The sequence below is a fragment of the Mesoplodon mirus genome (assembly GCF_964341445.2).
Source record: "Mesoplodon mirus genome assembly, chromosome: 6".
Taxonomy (NCBI): Eukaryota; Metazoa; Chordata; class Mammalia; order Artiodactyla; family Ziphiidae; genus Mesoplodon; species Mesoplodon mirus.
The window spans coordinates 38,365,268-38,388,552 of record NC_138982.1 but is presented as its reverse complement, the minus strand read 5'-3'; the positions used below and the strand labels follow the sequence as shown (position 1 = coordinate 38,388,552).

The window sequence follows — 23,285 nt, the reverse complement described above, 5'->3', positions numbered from 1 at the left end:
GGAAGATTTTTGCCGTTTGATATTATGTGGAGCTGGGAGGTCTCTTGTGGACCAGTGTCCTGAAGTTGGCTCTCCCACCTCAGAGGCACAGCACTGACTCCGGGCTCCTCAATTTGGGATGATGTGTTGTCTATTCATGTATTCCACAGATGCAGGGTACATCAAGTTGATTGTGGAGCTTTAATCCGCTGCTTCTGAGGCTGCTGGGAGAGGTTTCCCTTTCTCTTCTTTGTTCTCACAGCTCCTGGGTCTCAGCTTTGGATTTGGCCCCGCCTCTGCGTGTAGGTCGCCGGAGGGCGTCTGTTCTTCGCTCAGGCAGGACAGGGTTAAAGGAGCAGCCTCTTCGGGGACTCTGGCTCACTCAGGCCGGGCGGGAGGGAGGGGCACGGAGTGCGGGGCGAGCCTGCAGGGGCAGAAGTCGGCGTGACGTTGCACCAGCCCGAGGCGCGCCGTGCGTTCTCCCAGGGAAGCAGCCCCTGGATCCCGGGACCCCGGCAGTGGCGGGCTGCACAGGCTCCCGGAAGGGCGGTGTGGGCAGTGACCTGCGCTCGCACACAGGCTTCTTGGCGGCGGCAGCAGGAGCCCCAGCGTCCCACGCCCGTCTCTGGGCTCCGCGCTTTCAGTCGCGACTCGCGCCCGTCTGTGGAGCCCCTTTAAGCAGCGCTCTTAATCCCCTCTCCTCGCGCACCAGGAAACCAAGAGGGAAGAAAAAGTCTCTTGCCTCTTCGGCAGCTCCAGAGTTTTCCCGGACTCCCTCCCGGCTAGCTGTGGCACATTAGCCCCCTTCAGGCTGAGTTCTCGCCGCCAGCCCCAGTCCTCTCCCTGCGCTCTGACCGAAGCCCGAGCCTCAGCTTCCAGCGCTGCGCGCCCCGGTGGGCGAGCAGACAAGCCTCTCGGGCTGGTGAGTGCCGCTCGGCACTGATCCTCTGTGTGGGGATCTCTCCGCTTTGCCCTACCCAGGTATGTGGGGGATTTCTTGCCTTTTGGGAGGTCTGGGGTCTTCTGCCAGCGTTCAGTAGGTGTTCTGTAGGAGTTGTTCCACGTGTAGCTGTATTTCTGGTCTCTGTCTCATTCTTAATCCACCACATTTTCTTTTTTTTTTTTTTTTTTTTGCTCTATAACAAATTTAATCAGTTATACATATACATATGTTTCCATATCCCCTCCCTTTTGCGTCTCCCTCCCACCCTCCCTATCCCACCCCTCCAGGTGGTCATAAAGTACCGAGCTGATCTCCCTGTGCTATGCGGCTGCTTCCCACTAGCTATCTACCTTACGTTTGGTAGTGTATATATGTCCATGCCGCTCTTTCACTTTGTCACAGCTTACCCTTCCCCCTCCCCATATCCTCAAGTCCATTCTCTAGTAGGTCTGTGTCTTTATTCCTGTCTTACCCCTATGTTCTTCATGACATTTTTTTTTCTTAAATTCCATATATATGTGTTAGCATACAGTATTTGTCTTTCTCTTTCTGACTTACTTCACTCTGTATGACAGACTCTAGGTCTATCCACCTCATTACAAATAGCTCAATTTCATTTCTTTTTATGGCTGAGTAATATTCCATTGTATATATGTGCCACATCTTCTTTATCCATTCATCCGATGATGGACACTTAGGTTGTTTCCATCTCCGGGCTATTGTAAATAGGGCTGCTATGAACATTTTGGTACATGTCTCTTTTTGAATTATGGTTTTCTCAGGGTATATGCCCAGTAGTGGGATTGCTGGGTCATATGGTAGTTCTATTTGTAGTTTTTTAAGGAACCTCCATACCGTTCTCCATAGCGGCTGTACCAATTCACATTCCCACCAGCAGTGCAAGAGTGTTCCCTTTTTTCCACACCCTCTCCAGCATTTATTGTTTCTAGATTTTTTGATGATGGCCATTCTGACTGGTGTGAGATGATATCTCATTGTAGTTTTGATTTGCATTTCTCTAATGAGTAAAGATGTTGAGCATCCTTTCATGTGTTTGTTGGCAGTCTGTATATCTTCTGTGGAGAAATGTCTATTTAGGTCTTCTGCCCATTTTTGGATTGGGTTGTTTGTTTTTTTGTTATTGAGCTGCATGAGCTGCTTATAAATTTTGGAGATTAATCCTTTGTCAGTTGCTTCATTTGCAAATATTTTCTCCCATTCGGAGGGTTGTCTTTTGGTCTTGTTTATGGTTTCCTTTGCTGTGCAAAAGCTTTTAAGTTTCATTAGGTCCCATGTGTTTATTTTTGTCTTTATTTCCATTTCTCTAGGAGGTGGGTCAAAAAGGATCTTGCTGTGATTTATGTCATAGAGTGTTCTGCCTATGTTTTCCTCTAAGAGTTTGATAGTGTCTGGCCTTACATTTAGGTCTTTAATCCATTTTGAGCTTATTTTTGTGTATGGTGTTAGGGAGTGATCTAATCTCATACTTTTACATGTCCCTATCCAGTTTTCCCAGCACCACTTATTGAAGAGACTGTCCTTTCTCCACTGTACATTCCTGCCTCCTTTATCAAAGATAAGGTGACCATATGTCCGTGGGTTTAACTCTGGGCTTTCTATCCTGTTCCATTGATCTATCTTTCTGTTTTTGTGCCAGTACCATACTGTCTTGATTACTGTAGCTTTGTAGTATAGTCTGAAGTCAGGGAGCCTGATTCCTCCAGCTCCATTTTTCGTTCTCAAGATTGCTTTGGCTATTCGGGGTCTTTTGTGTTTCCATACAAATTGTGAAATTTTTTGTTCTAGTTCTGTGAAAAATGCCAGTGGTAGTTTGATAGGGATTGCATTGAACCTGTAGATTGCTTTGGGTAGTAGAGTCATTTTCACAATGTTGATTCTTCCAATCCAAGAACATGGTACATCTCTCCATCTATTTGTATCATCTTTAATTTCTTTCATCAGTGTCTTATAATTTTCTGCATACAGGTCTTTTGTCTCCTTAGGTAGGTTTATTCCTAGATATTTTATTCTTTTTGTTGCAATGGTAAATGGGAGTGTTTCCTTGATTTCACTTTCAGATTTTTCATCATCAGTATATAGGAATGCCAGAGATTTCTGTGCATTAATTTTGTATCCTGCAACTTTACCAAATTCATTGATTAACTCTAGTAGTTTTCTGGTAGCATCTTTAGGATTCTCTATGTATAGTATCATGTCATCTGCAAACAGTGACAGCTTTACTTCTTCTTTTCCAATTTGGATTCCTTTTATTTCCTTTTCTTCTCTGATTGCTGTGGCTAAAACTTCCAAAACTAGGTTGAATAAGAGTGGTGAGAGTGGGCAACCTTGTCTAGTTCCTGATCTTAGTGGAAATGGTTTCAGTTTTTCACCATTGAGGACGATGCTGGCTGTGGGTTTGTCATATATGGCCTTTATTATGTTGAGGAAAGTTCCCTCTATGCCTACTTTCTGCAGGGTTTTTATCATAAATGGGTGTTGAATTTTGTCGAAAGCTTTCTCTGCATCTATTGAGATGATCATATGGTTTTTCTCCTTCAATTTGTTAATATGGTGTATCACATTGATTGATTTGCGTATATTGAAGAATCCTTGCATTCCTGGAATAAACCCCACTTGATCATGGTGTATGATCCTTTTAATGTGCTGTTGGATTCTGTTTGCTAGTATTTTGTTGAGGATTTTTGCATCTATGTTCATCAGTGATATTGGCCTGTAGTTTTCTTTCTTTGTGACATCCTTGCCTGGTTTTGGTATCAAGGTGATGGTGGCCTCGTAGAATGAGTTTGGGAGTGTTCCTCCCTCTGCTATATTTTGGAAGAGTTTCAGAAGGATAGGTGTTAGCTCTTCTCTAAATGCTTGATAGAATTCGCCTGTGAAGCCATCTGGTCCTGGGCTTTTGTTTGTTGGAAGATTTTTTATCACAGTTTCAATTTCAGTGCTTGTGATTGGTCTGTTCATATTTTCTATTTCTTCCTGATTCAGTCTTGGCAGGTTGTGCATTTCTAAGAATTTGTCCATTTCTTCCAGGTTGTCCATTTTATTGGCATAGAGTTGCTTATAGTAATCTCTCATGATCTTTTGTATTTCTGTAGTGTCAGTTGTTACTTCTCCTTTTTTATTTCTAATTCTATTGATTTGAGTCTTCTCCCTTTTTTTCTTGATGAGTCTGGCTAATGGTTTATCAATTTTGTTTATCTTCTCAAAGAACCAGCTTTTAGTTTTATTGATCTTTGCTATCGTTTCCTTCATTTCTTTTTCATTTATTTCTGATCTGATTTTTATGATTTCTTTCCTTCTGCTAACTTTGGGATGTTTTTGTTCTTCTTTCTCTAATTGCTTTAGGTGCAAGGTTAGGTTGTTTATTCGAGATGTTTCCTGTTTCTTAAGGTGGGATTGTATTGCTATAAACTTCCCTCTTAGAACTGCTTTTGCTGCATCCCATAGGTTTTGGGTCGTCGTGTCTCCATTGTCATTTGTTTCTAGGTATTTTTTAATTTCCTCTTTGATTTCTTCAGTGATCACTTCGTTATTAAGTAGTGTATTGTTTAGCCTCCATGTGTTTGTATTTTTTACAGCTCTTTTCCTGTAATTGATATCTAGTCTCATAGCATTGTGGTCGGAAAAGATACTTGATACAATTTCAATTTTCTTAAATTTACCAAGGCTTGATTTGTGACCCAAGATATGATCTATCCTGGAGAATGTTCCATGAGCACTTGAGAAAAATGTGTATTCTGTTGTTTTTGGATGGAATGTTCTATAAATATCAATTAAGTCCATCTTGTTTAATGTATCATTTAAAGCTTGTGTTTCCTTATTTATTTTCATTTTGGATGATCTGTCCATTGGTGAAAGTGGGGTGTTAAAGTCCCCTACTATGATTGTGTTACTGTCGATTTCTCCTTTTATGGCTGTTAGTATTTGCCTTATGTATTGAGGTGCTCCTATGTTTGGTGCATAAATATTTACAATAGTTATATCTTCTTCTTGGATCGATCCCTTGATCATTATGTAGTGTCCTTCTTTGTCTCTTCTAGTAGTCTTTACTTTAAAGTCTATTTTGTCTGATATGAGAATTGCTACTCCAGCTTTCTTTTGGTTTCCATTTGCATGGAATATCTTTTTCCATCCCCTTACTTTCAGTCTGTATGTGTCTCTAGGTCTGAAGTGGGTCTCTTGTAGACAGCATATATATGGGTCTTGTTTTTGTATCCATTCAGCCAATCTGTGTCTTTTGGTGGGAGCATTTAGTCCATTTACATTTAAGGTAATTATTGATATGTATGTTCCTGTTCCCATTTTCTTAATTGTTTTGGGTTCGTTATTGTAGGTCTTTTCCTTCTGTTGTGTTTCTTGCCTAGAGAAGTTTCTTTAGCATTTGTTGTAAAGCTGGTTTGGTGGTGCTGAACTCTCTCAGCTTTTGCTTGTCTGTAAACGTTTTAATTTCTCCATCAAATCTGAATGAGATCCTTGCTGGGTAGAGTAATCTTGGTTGCAGGTTTTTCTCCTTCATCACTTTAATTATGTCCTGCCACTCCCTTCTGGCTTGTAGAGTTTCTGCTGAGAGATCAGCTGTTATCCTGATGGGGATTCCCTTGTGTGTTATTTGTTGTTTTTGCCTTGCTGCTTTTAATATGATTTCTTTGTGTTTAATTTTTGACAGTTTGATTAATATGTGTCTTGGCGTATTTCTCCTTGGATTTATTCTGTATGGGACTCTCTGTGCCTCCTGGACTTGATTAACTATTTCCTTTCCCATATTAGGGAAGTTTTCAACTATAATCTCTTCAAATATTTTCTCAGTCCCTTTCTTTTTCTCTTCTTCTTCTGGAACCCCTATAATTCGAATGTTGGTGCGTTTAATGTTGTCCCAGAGGTCTCTGAGACTGTCCTCTGTTCTTTTCATTCTTTTTTCTTTATTTTGCTCTGCAGCAGTTATTTCCACTATTTTATCTTCCACCTCACTTATCCGTTCTTCTGCCTCAGTTATTCTGCTATTGATCCCATCTAGATTATTTTTTATTTCATGTATTGTGTTTTTAATCGATGCTTGATTCATCTTTAGTTCTTCCAAGTCCTTGTTAACTGTTTCTTGCATTTTGTCTATTCTATTTCCAAGATTTTGGATCTGGGAAATAGAATCTTGGATCATCTTTACCATCATTATTCTGAATTCTTTTTCAGGTAGACTGCCTATTACCTCTTCATTTGTTAGGTCTGGTGGGTTTTTATCTTGCTCCTTCTCCTGCTGTGTGTTTTTCTGTCTTCTCATTTTGCTTATGTTACTGTGTTTGGGGTCTCCTTTTTGCAGGCTGCAGGTTCGTAGTTCCCGTTGTTTTTGGTGTCTGTCCCCAGTGGCTAAGGTTGGTTTAGTGGGTTGTGTAGGCTTCCTGGTGGAGGGGACTAGTGCCTGTGTTCTGGTGGATGAGGCTGGATCTTGTCTTTCTGGTGGGCAGGTCCATGTCTGGTGGTGTGTTTTGGGGTGTCTGCAGACTTTTTATGAGTTTAGGCCACCTCTCTGCTAATGGGTGGCGTTGTGTTCCTGTCTTGCTAGTTGTTTGGCTTAGGGTGTCCAGCACTGTAGCTTGCTGGTCGTTGAGTGAAGCTGGGTGCTGGTGTTGAGATGGAGATCTCTGGAAGATTTTTGCCGTTTGATATTATGTGGAGCTGGGAGGTCTCTTGTGGACCAGTGTCCTGAAGTTGGCTCTCCCACCTCAGAGGCACAGCACTGACTCCGGGCTCCTCAATTTGGGATGATGTGTTGTCTATTCATGTATTCCACAGATGCAGGGTACATCAAGTTGATTGTGGAGCTTTAATCCGCTGCTTCTGAGGCTGCTGGGAGAGGTTTCCCTTTCTCTTCTTTGTTCTCACAGCTCCTGGGTCTCAGCTTTGGATTTGGCCCCGCCTCTGCGTGTAGGTCGCCGGAGGGCGTCTGTTCTTCGCTCAGGCAGGACAGGGTTAAAGGAGCAGCCTCTTCGGGGACTCTGGCTCACTCAGGCCGGGCGGGAGGGAGGGGCACGGAGTGCGGGGCGAGCCTGCAGGGGCAGAAGTCGGCGTGACGTTGCACCAGCCCGAGGCGCGCCGTGCGTTCTCCCAGGGAAGCAGCCCCTGGATCCCGGGACCCCGGCAGTGGCGGGCTGCACAGGCTCCCGGAAGGGCGGTGTGGGCAGTGACCTGCGCTCGCACACAGGCTTCTTGGCGGCGGCAGCAGGAGCCCCAGCGTCCCACGCCCGTCTCTGGGCTCCGCGCTTTCAGTCGCGACTCGCGCCCGTCTGTGGAGCCCCTTTAAGCAGCGCTCTTAATCCCCTCTCCTCGCGCACCAGGAAACCAAGAGGGAAGAAAAAGTCTCTTGCCTCTTCGGCAGCTCCAGAGTTTTCCCGGACTCCCTCCCGCCTAGCTGTGGCACATTAGCCCCCTTCAGGCTGAGTTCTCGCCGCCAGCCCCAGTCCTCTCCCTGCGCTCTGACCGAAGCCCGAGCCTCAGCTCCCAGCGCTGCGCGCCCCGGTGGGCGAGCAGACAAGCCTCTCGGGCTGGTGAGTGCCGCTCGGCACTGATCCTCTGTGTGGGGATCTCTCCGCTTTGCCCTACCCAGGTATGTGGGGGGTTTCTTGCCTTTTGGGAGGTCTGGGGTCTTCTGCCAGCGTTCAGTAGGTGTTCTGTAGGAGTTGTTCCACGTGTAGCTGTATTTCTGGTCTCTGTCTCATTCTTAATCCACCACATTTTCTTTTTTTTTTTTTTTTTTTTTGCTCTATAACAAATTTAATCAGTTATACATATACATATGTTTCCATATCCCCTCCCTTTTGCGTCTCCCTCCCACCCTCCCTATCCCACCCCTCCAGGTGGTCATAAAGTACCGAGCTGATCTCCCTGTGCTATGCGGCTGCTTCCCACTAGCTATCTACCTTACGTTTGGTAGTGTATATATGTCCATGCCGCTCTTTCACTTTGTCACAGCTTACCCTTCCCCCTCCCCATATCCTCAAGTCCATTCTCTAGTAGGTCTGTGTCTTTATTCCTGTCTTACCCCTATGTTCTTCATGACATTTTTTTTTCTTAAATTCCATATATATGTGTTAGCATACAGTATTTGTCTTTCTCTTTCTGACTTACTTCACTCTGTATGACAGACTCTAGGTCTATCCACCTCATTACAAATAGCTCAATTTCATTTCTTTTTATGGCTGAGTAATATTCCATTGTATATATGTGCCACATCTTCTTTATCCATTCATCCGATGATGGACACTTAGGTTGTTTCCATCTCCGGGCTATTGTAAATAGGGCTGCTATGAACATTTTGGTACATGTCTCTTTTTGAATTATGGTTTTCTCAGGGTATATGCCCAGTAGTGGGATTGCTGGGTCATATGGTAGTTCTATTTGTAGTTTTTTAAGGAACCTCCATACCGTTCTCCATAGCGGCTGTACCAATTCACATTCCCACCAGCAGTGCAAGAGTGTTCCCTTTTTTCCACACCCTCTCCAGCATTTATTGTTTCTAGATTTTTTGATGATGGCCATTCTGACTGGTGTGAGATGATATCTCATTGTAGTTTTGATTTGCATTTCTCTAATGAGTAAAGATGTTGAGCATCCTTTCATGTGTTTGTTGGCAGTCTGTATATCTTCTGTGGAGAAATGTCTATTTAGGTCTTCTGCCCATTTTTGGATTGGGTTGTTTGTTTTTTTGTTATTGAGCTGCATGAGCTGCTTATAAATTTTGGAGATTAATCCTTTGTCAGTTGCTTCATTTGCAAATATTTTCTCCCATTCGGAGGGTTGTCTTTTGGTCTTGTTTATGGTTTCCTTTGCTGTGCAAAAGCTTTTAAGTTTCATTAGGTCCCATGTGTTTATTTTTGTCTTTATTTCCATTTCTCTAGGAGGTGGGTCAAAAAGGATCTTGCTGTGATTTATGTCATAGAGTGTTCTGCCTATGTTTTCCTCTAAGAGTTTGATAGTGTCTGGCCTTACATTTAGGTCTTTAATCCATTTTGAGCTTATTTTTGTGTATGGTGTTAGGGAGTGATCTAATCTCATACTTTTACATGTCCCTATCCAGTTTTCCCAGCACCACTTATTGAAGAGACTGTCCTTTCTCCACTGTACATTCCTGCCTCCTTTATCAAAGATAAGGTGACCATATGTCCGTGGGTTTAACTCTGGGCTTTCTATCCTGTTCCATTGATCTATCTTTCTGTTTTTGTGCCAGTACCATACTGTCTTGATTACTGTAGCTTTGTAGTATAGTCTGAAGTCAGGGAGCCTGATTCCTCCAGCTCCATTTTTCGTTCTCAAGATTGCTTTGGCTATTCGGGGTCTTTTGTGTTTCCATACAAATTGTGAAATTTTTTGTTCTAGTTCTGTGAAAAATGCCAGTGGTAGTTTGATAGGGATTGCATTGAACCTGTAGATTGCTTTGGGTAGTAGAGTCATTTTCACAATGTTGATTCTTCCAATCCAAGAACATGGTACATCTCTCCATCTATTTGTATCATCTTTAATTTCTTTCATCAGTGTCTTATAATTTTCTGCATACAGGTCTTTTGTCTCCTTAGGTAGGTTTATTCCTAGATATTTTATTCTTTTTGTTGCAATGGTAAATGGGAGTGTTTCCTTGATTTCACTTTCAGATTTTTCATCATCAGTATATAGGAATGCCAGAGATTTCTGTGCATTAATTTTGTATCCTGCAACTTTACCAAATTCATTGATTAACTCTAGTAGTTTTCTGGTAGCATCTTTAGGATTCTCTATGTATAGTATCATGTCATCTGCAAACAGTGACAGCTTTACTTCTTCTTTTCCAATTTGGATTCCTTTTATTTCCTTTTCTTCTCTGATTGCTGTGGCTAAAACTTCCAAAACTAGGTTGAATAAGAGTGGTGAGAGTGGGCAACCTTGTCTAGTTCCTGATCTTAGTGGAAATGGTTTCAGTTTTTCACCATTGAGGACGATGCTGGCTGTGGGTTTGTCATATATGGCCTTTATTATGTTGAGGAAAGTTCCCTCTATGCCTACTTTCTGCAGGGTTTTTATCATAAATGGGTGTTGAATTTTGTCGAAAGCTTTCTCTGCATCTATTGAGATGATCATATGGTTTTTCTCCTTCAATTTGTTAATATGGTGTATCACATTGATTGATTTGCGTATATTGAAGAATCCTTGCATTCCTGGAATAAACCCCACTTGATCATGGTGTATGATCCTTTTAATGTGCTGTTGGATTCTGTTTGCTAGTATTTTGTTGAGGATTTTTGCATCTATGTTCATCAGTGATATTGGCCTGTAGTTTTCTTTCTTTGTGACATCCTTGCCTGGTTTTGGTATCAAGGTGATGGTGGCCTCGTAGAATGAGTTTGGGAGTGTTCCTCCCTCTGCTATATTTTGGAAGAGTTTCAGAAGGATAGGTGTTAGCTCTTCTCTAAATGCTTGATAGAATTCGCCTGTGAAGCCATCTGGTCCTGGGCTTTTGTTTGTTGGAAGATTTTTTATCACAGTTTCAATTTCAGTGCTTGTGATTGGTCTGTTCATATTTTCTATTTCTTCCTGATTCAGTCTTGGCAGGTTGTGCATTTCTAAGAATTTGTCCATTTCTTCCAGGTTGTCCATTTTATTGGCATAGAGTTGCTTATAGTAATCTCTCATGATCTTTTGTATTTCTGTAGTGTCAGTTGTTACTTCTCCTTTTTTATTTCTAATTCTATTGATTTGAGTCTTCTCCCTTTTTTTCTTGATGAGTCTGGCTAATGGTTTATCAATTTTGTTTATCTTCTCAAAGAACCAGCTTTTAGTTTTATTGATCTTTGCTATCGTTTCCTTCATTTCTTTTTCATTTATTTCTGATCTGATTTTTATGATTTCTTTCCTTCTGCTAACTTTGGGATGTTTTTGTTCTTCTTTCTCTAATTGCTTTAGGTGCAAGGTTAGGTTGTTTATTCGAGATGTTTCCTGTTTCTTAAGGTGGGATTGTATTGCTATAAACTTCCCTCTTAGAACTGCTTTTGCTGCATCCCATAGGTTTTGGGTCGTCGTGTCTCCATTGTCATTTGTTTCTAGGTATTTTTTAATTTCCTCTTTGATTTCTTCAGTGATCACTTCGTTATTAAGTAGTGTATTGTTTAGCCTCCATGTGTTTGTATTTTTTACAGCTCTTTTCCTGTAATTGATATCTAGTCTCATAGCATTGTGGTCGGAAAAGATACTTGATACAATTTCAATTTTCTTAAATTTACCAAGGCTTGATTTGTGACCCAAGATATGATCTATCCTGGAGAATGTTCCATGAGCACTTGAGAAAAATGTGTATTCTGTTGTTTTTGGATGGAATGTTCTATAAATATCAATTAAGTCCATCTTGTTTAATGTATCATTTAAAGCTTGTGTTTCCTTATTTATTTTCATTTTGGATGATCTGTCCATTGGTGAAAGTGGGGTGTTAAAGTCCCCTACTATGAGTGTGTTACTGTCGATTTCTCCTTTTATGGCTGTTAGTATTTGCCTTATGTATTGAGGTGCTCCTATGTTGGGTGCATAAATATTTACAATTGTTATATCTTCTTCTTGGATCGATCCCTTGATCATTATGTAGTGTCCTTCTTTGTCTCTTCTAGTAGTCTTTACTTTAAAGTCTATTTTGTCTGATATGAGAATTGCTACTCCAGCTTTCTTTTGGTTTCCATTTGCATGGAATATCTTTTTCCATCCCCTTACTTTCAGTCTGTATGTGTCTCTAGGTCTGAAGTGGGTCTCTTGTAGACAGCATATATATGGGTCTTGTTTTTGTATCCATTCAGCCAATCTGTGTCTTTTGGTGGGAGCATTTAGTCCATTTACATTTAAGGTAATTATTGATATGTATGTTCCTGTTCCCATTTTCTTAATTGTTTTGGGTTCGTTATTGTAGGTCTTTTCCTTCTGTTGTGTTTCTTGCCTAGAGAAGTTCCTTTAGCATTTGTTGTAAAGCTGGTTTGGTGGTGCTGAACTCTCTCAGCTTTTGCTTGTCTGTAAACGTTTTAATTTCTCCATCAAATCTGAATGAGATCCTTGCTGGGTAGAGTAATCTTGGTTGCAGGTTTTTCTCCTTCATCACTTTAATTATGTCCTGCCACTCCCTTCTGGCTTGTAGAGTTTCTGCTGAGAGATCAGCTGTTATCCTGATGGGGATTCCCTTGTGTGTTATTTGTTGTTTTTGCCTTGCTGCTTTTAATATGATTTCTTTGTGTTTAATTTTTGACAGTTTGATTAATATGTGTCTTGGCGTATTTCTCCTTGGATTTATTCTGTATGGGACTCTCTGTGCCTCCTGGACTTGATTAACTATTTCCTTTCCCATATTAGGGAAGTTTTCAACTATAATCTCTTCAAATATTTTCTCAGTCCCTTTCTTTTTCTCTTCTTCTTCTGGAACCCCTATAATTCGAATGTTGGTGCGTTTAATGTTGTCCCAGAGGTCTCTGAGACTGTCCTCTGTTCTTTTCATTCTTTTTTCTTTATTTTGCTCTGCAGCAGTTATTTCCACTATTTTATCTTCCACCTCACTTATCCGTTCTTCTGCCTCAGTTATTCTGCTATTGATCCCATCTAGATTATTTTTTATTTCATGTATTGTGTTTTTAATCGATGCTTGATTCATCTTTAGTTCTTCCAAGTCCTTGTTAACTGTTTCTTGCATTTTGTCTATTCTATTTCCAAGATTTTGGATCTGGGAAATAGAATCTTGGATCATCTTTACCATCATTATTCTGAATTCTTTTTCAGGTAGACTGCCTATTACCTCTTCATTTGTTAGGTCTGGTGGGTTTTTATCTTGCTCCTTCTCCTGCTGTGTGTTTTTCTGTCTTCTCATTTTGCTTATGTTACTGTGTTTGGGGTCTCCTTTTTGCAGGCTGCAGGTTCGTAGTTCCCGTTGTTTTTGGTGTCTGTCCCCAGTGGCTAAGGTTGGTTTAGTGGGTTGTGTAGGCTTCCTGGTGGAGGGGACTAGTGCCTGTGTTCTGGTGGATGAGGCTGGATCTTGTCTTTCTGGTGGGCAGGTCCACGTCTGGTGGTATGTTTTGGGGTGTCTGTGGACTTTTTATGATTTTAGGCCACCTCTCTGCTAATGGGTGGCGTTGTGTTCCTGTCTTGCTAGTTGTTTGGCTCAGGGTGTCCAGCATTGTAGCCTGCTGGTCGTTGAGTGAAGCTGGGTGCTGGTGTTGAGATGGAGATCTCTGGAAGATTTTCGCCGTTTGATATTATGTGGAGCTGGGAGGTCTCTTGTGGACCAGTGTCCTGAAGTTGGCTCTCCCACCTCAGAGGCACAGCACTGACTCCGGGCTCCTCAATTTGGGATGATGTGTTGTCTATTCATGTATTCCACAGATGCAGGGTACATCAAGTTGATTGTGGAGCTTTAATCCGCTGCTTCTGAGGCTGCTGGGAGAGGTTTCCCTTTCTCTTCTTTGTTCTCACAGCTCCTGGGTCTCAGCTTTGGATTTGGCCCCGCCTCTGCGTGTAGGTCGCCGGAGGGCGTCTGTTCTTCGCTCAGATAGGACAGGGTTAAAGGAGCAGCCTCTTCGGGGACTCTGGCTCACTCAGGCCGGGCGGGAGGGAGGGGCACGGAGTGCGGGGCGAGCCTGCAGCGGCATAGGTCGGCGTGACGTTGCACCAGCCCGAGGCGTGCCGTGCGTTCTCCCAGGGAAGCCGCCCCTGGATCCCGGGACCCCGGCAGTGGCGGGCTGCACAGGCTCCCGGAAGGGCGGTGTGGACAGTGACCTGCGCTCGCACACAGGCTTCTTGGCGGCGGCAGCAGGAGCCCCAGCGTCCCACGCCTGTCACTGGGCTCCGCGCTTTCAGTCGCGACTCGCGCCCGTCCGTGGAGCCCCTTTAAGCAGCGCTCTTAATCCCCTCTCCTCGCGCACCAGGAAACCAAGAGGGAAGAAAAAGTCTCTTGCCTCTTCGGCAGCTCCAGAGTTTTCCCGGACTCCCTCCCGGCTAGCTGTGGCACATTAGCCCCCTTCAGGCTGAGTTCTCGCCGCCAGCCCCAGTCCTCTCCCTGCACTCTGACCGAAGCCCGAGCCTCAGCTTCCAGTGCTGCGCGCCCCGGTGGGCGAGCAGACAAGCCTCTCGGGCTGGAATCCACCACATTTTCAAGCACAATATTTTAAAAGACCTGCATAGGTTGTGTTGATGATGAGAAGCATGAAGTCTGGCAAGTGTCCCGAACATTCCAGATTTGTAGTTACCATGACTCAAACCAGGTTAAGGCAATAGAGATAGTAAGGGTAAGGCTTGGAGAGACTCTCCAAAAGACACACCACTAGAACATAATGCCTGGCTCGCCAGGGATGAGAAAGAGGAAAGAGTTAAAAGCAATCTGAAGTTCTGAGCCTCAAAGATGGACTCTAAGGACCAAATGGTCCCCAGAAGCCAAAAACATGAGAGTTAGCCAGGGAAGTTGCTTTGAAGGTAGGGGAAGTGATGTTGTTTGAGGGCATGAAGGACACAGGTACAGGCACCCAGTACTCAGGGAGAGGGGTCAAGCTGTCTTGCTACTTTGCAGCCACACAGAGACTAGCACATTTAGATAATTCCCAATGGCCGCTGCACATTCAGATGCACCAAGGGACATGTTGAGAACTTCATGGTTGTCTTTTTTTTTTGTATAAACCTCAAGATTCTGTGATGTGCTCTGGACTATTGGCCGTGAAGATGGCCTGAAGTTACCCCACAGTATTACAGGAAAAATCAGAGGGAAGAAATTTATACACAAAGTATAAAACCTGATGTAAGTCAGAAAGAAAAATACCATATGATATCACTTATATGTGGAATCTAAAATACAACACAAATGAACTTATCTATGAAACAGAAGCAGATTCACAGACATAGATAACAGACTTGTGGTTGCCAAGGGGGGAGGTGGAGGGGAGGGATGGAGTGGGAGTTTAGGATTAGCAGATGCAAACTATTATATACAGGATGGATAAACAAGAAGATCCTACTGTATAGCACAGGGAACTATATTCAGTATCCTGTGATAAACCATAATGGAAAAGAATATTAAAAAAAAGGTAATTGTATGTATAACTGAGTCACTTTGCTGTACAGCAGAAATTAACACAACATTGCAAATCAACTATACTTCAATAAAAAAAGGTTCATTAAATGAAAAAAAATCTGATGTTTTATTCTTAACTGTATGAGTAGATTTCTTTTTTCTTTTTTTTTGCTGTGCCATGTGGCATGCGGAATCTTAGTTCCCCAACCAGGGATCAAACTCGTGCCCCTCTGCAGTGGAAGCATGGAGTCTTAACCACTGGACCGCCAGGGAAGTCTCAAGGCCCAGTACTTGGAGTTTTCATAGAAACCGGGCCTTCTATTGTTTTATATCTTTATGTGCTACTTGGATGTTATATCATCCTTCTCCATTGTCAGCCTGAAGTTTGAGCCATAGTAGACATCCCTAAAAATGTCATTATTTAAGTGTTTTAATGTTAATTTAGAGTAAATGTACATGCAAATACTGAGTGTCTAATATTGCAATCAAAACACTGGTTAAGAATAATAATTCATGAATCTCTACATATAGCTACTGGCCTGGATCACATCATAGGGTTTATGGTTGTTTGTTAGTTATTTAACCAATAAAACCTTTATTTAATTCATAATAATTAGACCAAAATAAATATGAGTACAGACAAGATTAGAAATAAGAGTGCAGTGGATGTAAGGGAGCTATACTGGGAAAATAAACAGTTTTTAATTCCTTCCCCTTCCCTAATCCAATTGCCAATCCATTGTAAAAGTCTCTGGTGCAATCACTTTGGATATTCACTAATTTGTATTTTGGAGACATAACACTATTGGGGGAAGCTTTCTGGTGGAGGGTTCCTTTTCTGCTTCCCCCTCATCCCCAACTCCTGAGATAAAGGTTCCAGTAAGCATCCAACATACAAAATAAAGGAGAAAAGTAAGACATACAATAGGTTTTTAAATATCAACTCTAGTTTTCAACTGTCCACATGACACAGCCATGTATCCTTTAAAGCTCAGCATAAGTCACCTTTTGGTTGTTTTTACCAGCATTCTCAAGCAGCACTCATGGCCCCCTTAAATGATACTCAGTAGCACTTTTACCCAAGCCTCTGCTGTGACATTTATCACTTTCATCTATAGTTGAATTCTGTCCAGAGCCAGACAGTGAGCCTGTCGGTCAGGGGATAGAAGGGGAATAAGTGGCCTACTTGATGAGAGGAGACACACACTCAGTGTTGGCTGTTTTCAAGGTGAAAGGGGAGGCCACAGATGCCTCCTATTCTGACAGCAAAATGCCTGCATGAGCCATTTTCAAAGCCTGGAATGATAAAGCCATGTTACACCCACGACTCCTCATGCCAAGCTCTAACACTTCAAACATCGCGAGGCTATTCTTCACGTTATAGAGTTGATAACATTGCACTCTTCCACCCCTGGGTCTCTGTTTATGCTGCTCCTCCACCTGGATACACACAGTCACCAATTAAAGGGGCACCAAGTAAACAATGACCCAGTGGTAGAAGAGTGTGTGTGTGTGTGTGTGTGTGTGTGTGTGTGTGTGTGTGTATTGGTTGAGGGGTCGTAGACATGATAAGAAAGTGGAAGGACTCATTCCAGAAATCTATTAAAAAGATGACAGAGGGCTTCCCTGGTAGCGCAGCAGTTGAGAGTCCGCCTGCCGATGCAGGGGACACGGGTTCGTGTCCCGGTCTGGGAAGATCCTACATGCCACGAAGCAGCTGGACCCGTGAGCCGTGGCCGCTGAGCCTGCGCATCTGGAGCCTGTGCTCCTCAACGGGAGAGGCCACAACAGTGAGAGGCCCGCGTACCGCAAAAAAAAAAAAAAAGATGACAGAATTTGGATGGAACTTTGTGAGGGCCTTTACTATCACAGTTCTTACACTTAACAGGCCACCTTCATAAACTATAGGAAAAACTAATTCCCACCTTTTCCTAGGCTGCTGGCTGCCTTATCTGGCCAACCAGCTAACTGCTGGGACGAAGTTTGGGGCATACAGCATCTTCACTGGAGGAAAGGACCAGATGCACACATCAGAGAATCGTTCCAGATATATGTTGTCTCACTGATATAAGGGCTAATTCATTTCTCATCAAGACTGGAAACTGTCCAGAGAATGCCCAGAGCAGAGAGTGGCCAATGAGCAGTACAGTGAGCCCCTAATCCAATGAGAATTGTATGAACATAAAATGAGATTTTGTATTTCTCTAGCTCTGTAGAAAGTTCAAAGTACCTGGTTACTTTGGCCAGTATACACTAAATTCATGTTCAATTAATATTAGGATATTTCCTTCTTCCTCCTTTCTCCCTTAATATTTTATATCTCTGTGATGTAATTTAGGACCATCTATTTTATGTTAGGGTTAGTTTTATGCATGATTTTTTTTTCTTTTTATTTTATTTTATTTTATTTTATTGTTTTTTTTTATTAGTTTCTGCTTTATAACAAAGTGAATCAGTCATACATATACATCTGTTCCCACATCCCTTCCCTCATGCATCTCCCTCCCTCCCACCCTCCCCATCCCACCCCTCCAGGCGGTCACAAAGCACCGAGCTGATCTCCCTGTGCTATGCGGCTGCTTCCCACTATCTATCTACCTTACGTTTGGTAGTGTATATATGTCCATGCCTCTCTTTCGCTTTGTCACAGCTTACCCTTCCCCCTCCCCATATCCTCAAGTCCATTCTCAAGTAGGTCTGTGTCTTTATTCCCGTTTTACCCCTAGGTTCTTCATGACATTTTTTTTTTTAATTCCGTATATATGTGTTAGCATACGGTATTTGTCTTTCTCTTTCTGACTTACTTCACTCTGTATGACAGACTCTAGGTCTATCCACCTCATTACAAATAGCTCAGTTTCATTTCTTTTTATGGCTGAGTAATATTCCATTGTATATATGTGCCACATCTTCTTTATCCATTCATCCGATGATGGACACTTAGGTTGTTTCCAGCTCCGGGCTATTGTGAATAGAGCTGCAATGAACATTTTGGTACATGTCTCTTTTTGAATTATGGTTTTCTCAGGGTATATGCCCAGTAGTGGGATTGCTGGGTCATATGGTAGTTCTATTTGTAGTTTTTTAAGGAACCTCCATACCGTTCTCCATAGTGGCTGTACCAATTCACATTCCCACCAGCAGTGCAAGAGTGTTCCCTTTTCTCCACACCCTCTCCAGCATTTATTGTTTCTAGATTTCTTGATGATGGCCATTCTGACTGGTGTGAGATGATATCTCATTGTAGTTTTGATTTGGATTTCTCTAATGATTAATGATGTTGAGAATTCTTTAATGTGTTTGTTGGCAGTCTGTATATCTTTTTTGGAGAAATGCCTATTTAAGTCTTCTGCCCATTTTTGGATTGGGTTGTTTGTTTTTTTGCTATTGAGCTGCATGAGCTGTTTATAAATTTTGGAGATTAATCCTTTGTCAGTTGCTTCATTTGCAAATATTTTCTCCCATTCTGAGGGTTGTCTTTTGGTCTTCTTTATGGTTTCCTTTGCTGTGCAAAAGCTTTGAAGTTTCATTAGGTCCCATTTGTTTATCTGTGTTTTTATTTCCATTTCTCTAGGAGGTGGGTCCAAAAGGATCTTGCTGTGATTTATGTCATAGAGTGTTCTGCCTATGTTTTCCTCTAAGAGTTTGATAGTTTCTGGCCTTACATTTAAGTCTTTAATCCATTTTGAGCTTATTTTTGTGTATGGTGTTAGGGAATGATCTAATCTCAAACTTTTACATGTCCCTGTCCAGTTTTCCCAGCACCACTTATTGAAGAGGCTGTCCTTTCTCCACTGTACATTCCTGCCTCCTTTATCAAAGATAAGTTGGCCATATGTGCGTGGGTTTATCTCTGGGCTTTCTATCCTGATCCACTGATCTATCTTTCTGTTTTTATGCCAGTACCACACTGTCTTAATTACTGTAGCTTTGTAGTATAGTCTGAAGTCAGGGAGCTTGATTCCTCCAGCTCCGTTTTTCGTTCTCAAGATTGCTTTGGCTATTCGGGGTCTTTTGTTTTTCCAAACAAATTTTGAAATTTTTTGTTCTAGTTCTGTGAAAAATGCCAGTGGTAGTTTGATAGGGATTGCATTGAATCTGTAGATTGCTTTGGGTAGTAGAGTCATTTTCACAATATTGATTCTTCCAATCCAGGAGCATGGTATATCTCTCCATCTATTTGTATCGTCTTTAATTTCTTTCATCAGTGTCTTATAATTTTCTGCATACAGGTCTTTTGTCTCCTTAGGTAGGTTTATTCCTAGATATTTTATTCTTTTTGTTGCAATGGTAAATGGGAGTGTTTTCTTGATTTCACTTTCAGATTTTTCATCATTAGTGTACAGGAATGCCAGAGATTTCTGTACATTAATTTTGTATCCTGCTACTTTACCAAATTCATTGATTAGCTCTAGTAGTTTTCTGGTAGCATCTTTAGGATTCTCTATGTATAGTATCATGTCATCTGCAAACAGTGACAGCTTTACTTCTTCTTTTCCGATTTGGATTCCTTTTATTTCCTTTTCTTCTCTGATTGCTGTGGCTAAAACTTCCAAAACTAGGTTGAATAAGAGTGGTGAGAGTGGGCAACCTTGTCTTGTTCCTGATCTTAGTGGAAATGGTTTCAGTTTTTCACCATTGAGGACAATGTTGGCTGTGAGTTTGTCATATATGGCCTTTATTATGTTGAGGAAAGATCCCTCTATGCCTACTTTCTGCAGGGTTTTTATCATAAATGGGTGTTGAATTTTGTCGAAAGCTTTCTCTGCATCTATTGAGATGATCATATGGTTTTTCTCCTTCAACTTGTTAATATGGTGTATCACATTGATTGATTTGCGTATATTGAAGAATCCTTGCATTCCTGGAATAAACCCCACTTGATCATGGTGTATGATCCTTTTAATGTGCTGTTGGATTCTGTTTGCTAGTATTTTGTTGAGGATTTTTGCGTCTATGTTCATCAGTGATATTGGCCTGTAGTTTTCTTTCTTTGTGACATCCTTGCCTGGTTTTGGTATCAAGGTGATGGTGGCCTCGTAGAATGAGTTTGGGAGTGTTCCTTCCTCTGATATTGTTTGGAAGAGTTTGAGAAGGATGGGTGTTAGCTCTTCTCTAAATGTTTGATAGAATTCGCCTGTGAAGCCATCGGGTCCTGGGCTTTTGTTTGTTGGAAGATTTTTAATCACAGTTTCAATTTCAGTGCTTGTGATTGGTCTATTCATATTTTCTATTTCTTCCTGAGTTAGTCTTGGCAGGTTGTTCATTTCTAAGAATTTGTCCATTTCTTCCAGGTTGTCCATTTTATTGGCATAGAGTTGCTTATAGTAATCTCTCATGATCTTTTGTATTTCTGCAGTGTCAGTTGTTACTTCTCCTTTTTCATTTCTAATTCTATTGATTTGAGTCTTCTCCCTTCTTTTCTTGATGAGTCTGGCTAATGGTTTGTCAATTTTGTTTATCTTCTCAAAGAACCAGCTTTTAGTTTGGTTGATCTTTGCTATCGTTTCCTTCATTTCTTTTTCATTTATTTCTGATCTGATCTTTATGATTTCTTTCCTTCTGCTAGCTTTGGGGGTTTTTTGTTCTTCTTTCTCTAATTGCTTTAGGTGCAGGGTCAGGTTGTTTACTCGAAATGTTTCCTGTTTCTTAAGGTGAGACTGTATTGCTATAAACTTCCCCCTTAGAACTGCTTTTGCTGCGTCCCATAGGTTTTGGGTCGTCGTGTCTCCATTGTCATTTGTTTCTAGGTATTTTTTAATTTCCTCTTTGATTTCTTCAGTGATCACTTCGTTATTGAGTAGTGTATTGTTTAGCCTCCATGTGTTTGTATTTTTTACAGCTCTTTTCCTGTAATTGATGTCTAGTCTCATAGCATTGTGGTCGGAAAAGATACTTGATACAATTTCAATTTTCTTAAATTTACCAAGGCTTGATTTGTGACCCAAGATATGATCTATCCTGGAGAATGTTCCGTGAGCACTTGAGAAAAATGTGTATTCTGTTGTTTTTGGATGGAATGTCCTATAAATATCAACTAAGTCCATCTTGTTTAATGTATCATTTAAAGCTTGTGTTTCCTTATTTATTTTCATTTTGGATGATCTGTCCATTGGTGAAAGTGGGGTGTTAAAGTCCCCTACTATGATTGTGTTACTGTCGATTTCCCCTTTTATGGCTGTTAGTATTTGCCTTATGTATTGAGGTGCTCCTATGTTGGGTGCATAAATATTTACAATTGTTATATCTTCTTCTTGGATCGATCCCTTTATCATTATGTAGTGTCCTTCTTTGTCTCTTCTAATAGTCTTTATTTTAAAGTCTAGTTTGTCTGATATAAGAATTGCTACTCCTGCTTTCTTTTGATTTCCATTTGCATGGAATATCTTTTTCCATCCCCTTACTTTCAGTCTGTATGTGTCTCTAGGTCTGAAGTGGGTCTCTTGTAGACAGCATATATATGGGTCTTGTTTTTGTATCCATTCAGCCACTCTGTGTCTTTTGGTGGGAGCATTTAGTCCATTTACATTTAAGGTAATTATTGATATGTATGTTCCTATTCCCATTTCCTTAATTGCTTTGGGTTCGTTATTGTAGGTATATTCCTTCTGTTGTGCTTCTTGCCTAGAGAAGTTCCTTTAGCATTTGTTGTAAAGCTGGTTTGCTGGTGCTGAACTCTCTCAGCTTTTGCTTGTCTGTAAACGTTTTAATTTCTCCATCAAATCTGAATGAGATCCTTTCTGGGTAGAGTAGTCTTGGTTGCAGGTTTCTCTCCTTCATCACTTTAATTATGTCCTGCCATTCCCTTCTGGCTTGTAGAGTTTCTGCTGAGAGATCAGCTGTTAACCTGATGGGGATTCCCTTGTGAGTTATTTGTTGTTTTTCCCTTGCTGCTTTTAATATGATTTCTTTGTGTTTAATTTTTGACAGTTTGATTAATATGTGTCTTGGTGTATTTCTCCTTGGATTTATTCTGTATGGGACTCTCTGTGCCTCCTGGACTTGATTAACTATTTCCTTTCCCATATTGGGGAAGTTTTCAACTATAATCTCTTCAAATATTTTCTCAGTCCCTTTCTTTTTCTCTTCTTCTTCTGGAACCCCTATAATTCGAATGTTGGTGCATTTAATGTTGTCCCAGAGGTCTCTGAGACTGTCCTCTGTTCTTTTCATTCTTTTCTCTTTATTTTGCTCTGCATCAGTCATTTCCACTATTTTATCTTCCACCTCACTTATCCGTTCTTCTGCCTCAGTTATTCTGCTATTGATCCCATCTAGAGTATTTTTCATTTCATTTATTGTGTTTTTAATCGATGCTTGATTCATCTTTGATTCATCTAGGTCCTTGTTAACTGTTTCTTGCATTTTGTCTATTCTATTTCCAAGATTATGGATCTTGGAAATAGAATCTTGGATCAGCTTTACTGTCATTATTCTGAATTCTTTTTCAGGTAGACTGCCTATTACCTCTTCATTTGTTAGGTCTGGTAGGTTTTTATCTTGCTCCTTCACCTGCTGTGTGTTTTTCTGTCTTCTCATTTTGCTTATGTTACTGTGTTTGGGGTCTCCTTTTTGCAGCCTGCAGATTCGTAGTTCCCGTTGTTTTTGGTGTCTGACCCCAGTGGCTAAGGTTGTTTCAGTAGGTTGTGTAGGCTTCCTGGTGGGGGGGACTAATGCCTGTGTTCTGGTGGTTGAGGCTCGATCTTGTCTTTCTGGTGGACAGGTCCACGTCTGGTGGTGTGTTTTGGGGTGCCTATGGCCTTATTATGTTTTTAGGTAGCCTCTCTGCTAATGGGTGGGGTTGTGTTCCTGCCTTGCTAGTTGCTTGGCATAGGGTGACCAGCACTGTAGCTTGCTGGTCGTTGAGTGAAGCTGGGTGCTGGTGTTGAGATGGAGATCTCTGGGAGATTTTCGCTGTTTGATATTATGTGGAGCTGGGAGGTCTCTTGTGGACCCGTGTCCTGAAGTTGGCTCTCCCACTTCAGAGGCACAGCACTGACTCCTGGCTGCAGCACCAAGAGCCTTTCATCCACCCGGCTCAGAATAACAGGGAGAAAAAGCAGAAAGAAAGAATTAGTAGAAGAAAGAAAGAGAGAGGGAAAGAAAGGAAGAAGGGAAGAAGGGAAGGAAGGAAGAAAGAAAGAAAGGAAGGAGGGAGGGAGGGATGAAGGATGGAAAGAGAGAAGGAAAGAAAGGAGGGGGGGAGGGAGGAATAAAAGCAGAAGGAAGAGTGAATGGAAGAAGGGAGGGAGGGAGGGAGGAAGGAAAGAAAGAAAGAAAGGAGGGAGGGAGGGAGGAAGG

General features: G+C 41.7%; 1 protein-coding gene across 1 annotated transcript in view; it reads right to left on the bottom strand.

Annotated features, from left to right (window-relative positions):
- The window catches only part of ATP13A5 (ATPase 13A5), a gene marked incomplete at both ends in the record, with an annotated part of 141,408 nt that overhangs the window by 37,551 nt on the left and 80,572 nt on the right, over positions 1-23,285 (bottom strand). The window contains 2 exon segments of the mRNA XM_082624314.1: positions 16,171-16,238; positions 16,242-16,280. Of these exon segments, the coding sequence (XP_082480440.1) occupies positions 16,171-16,238; positions 16,242-16,280 (107 nt within the window).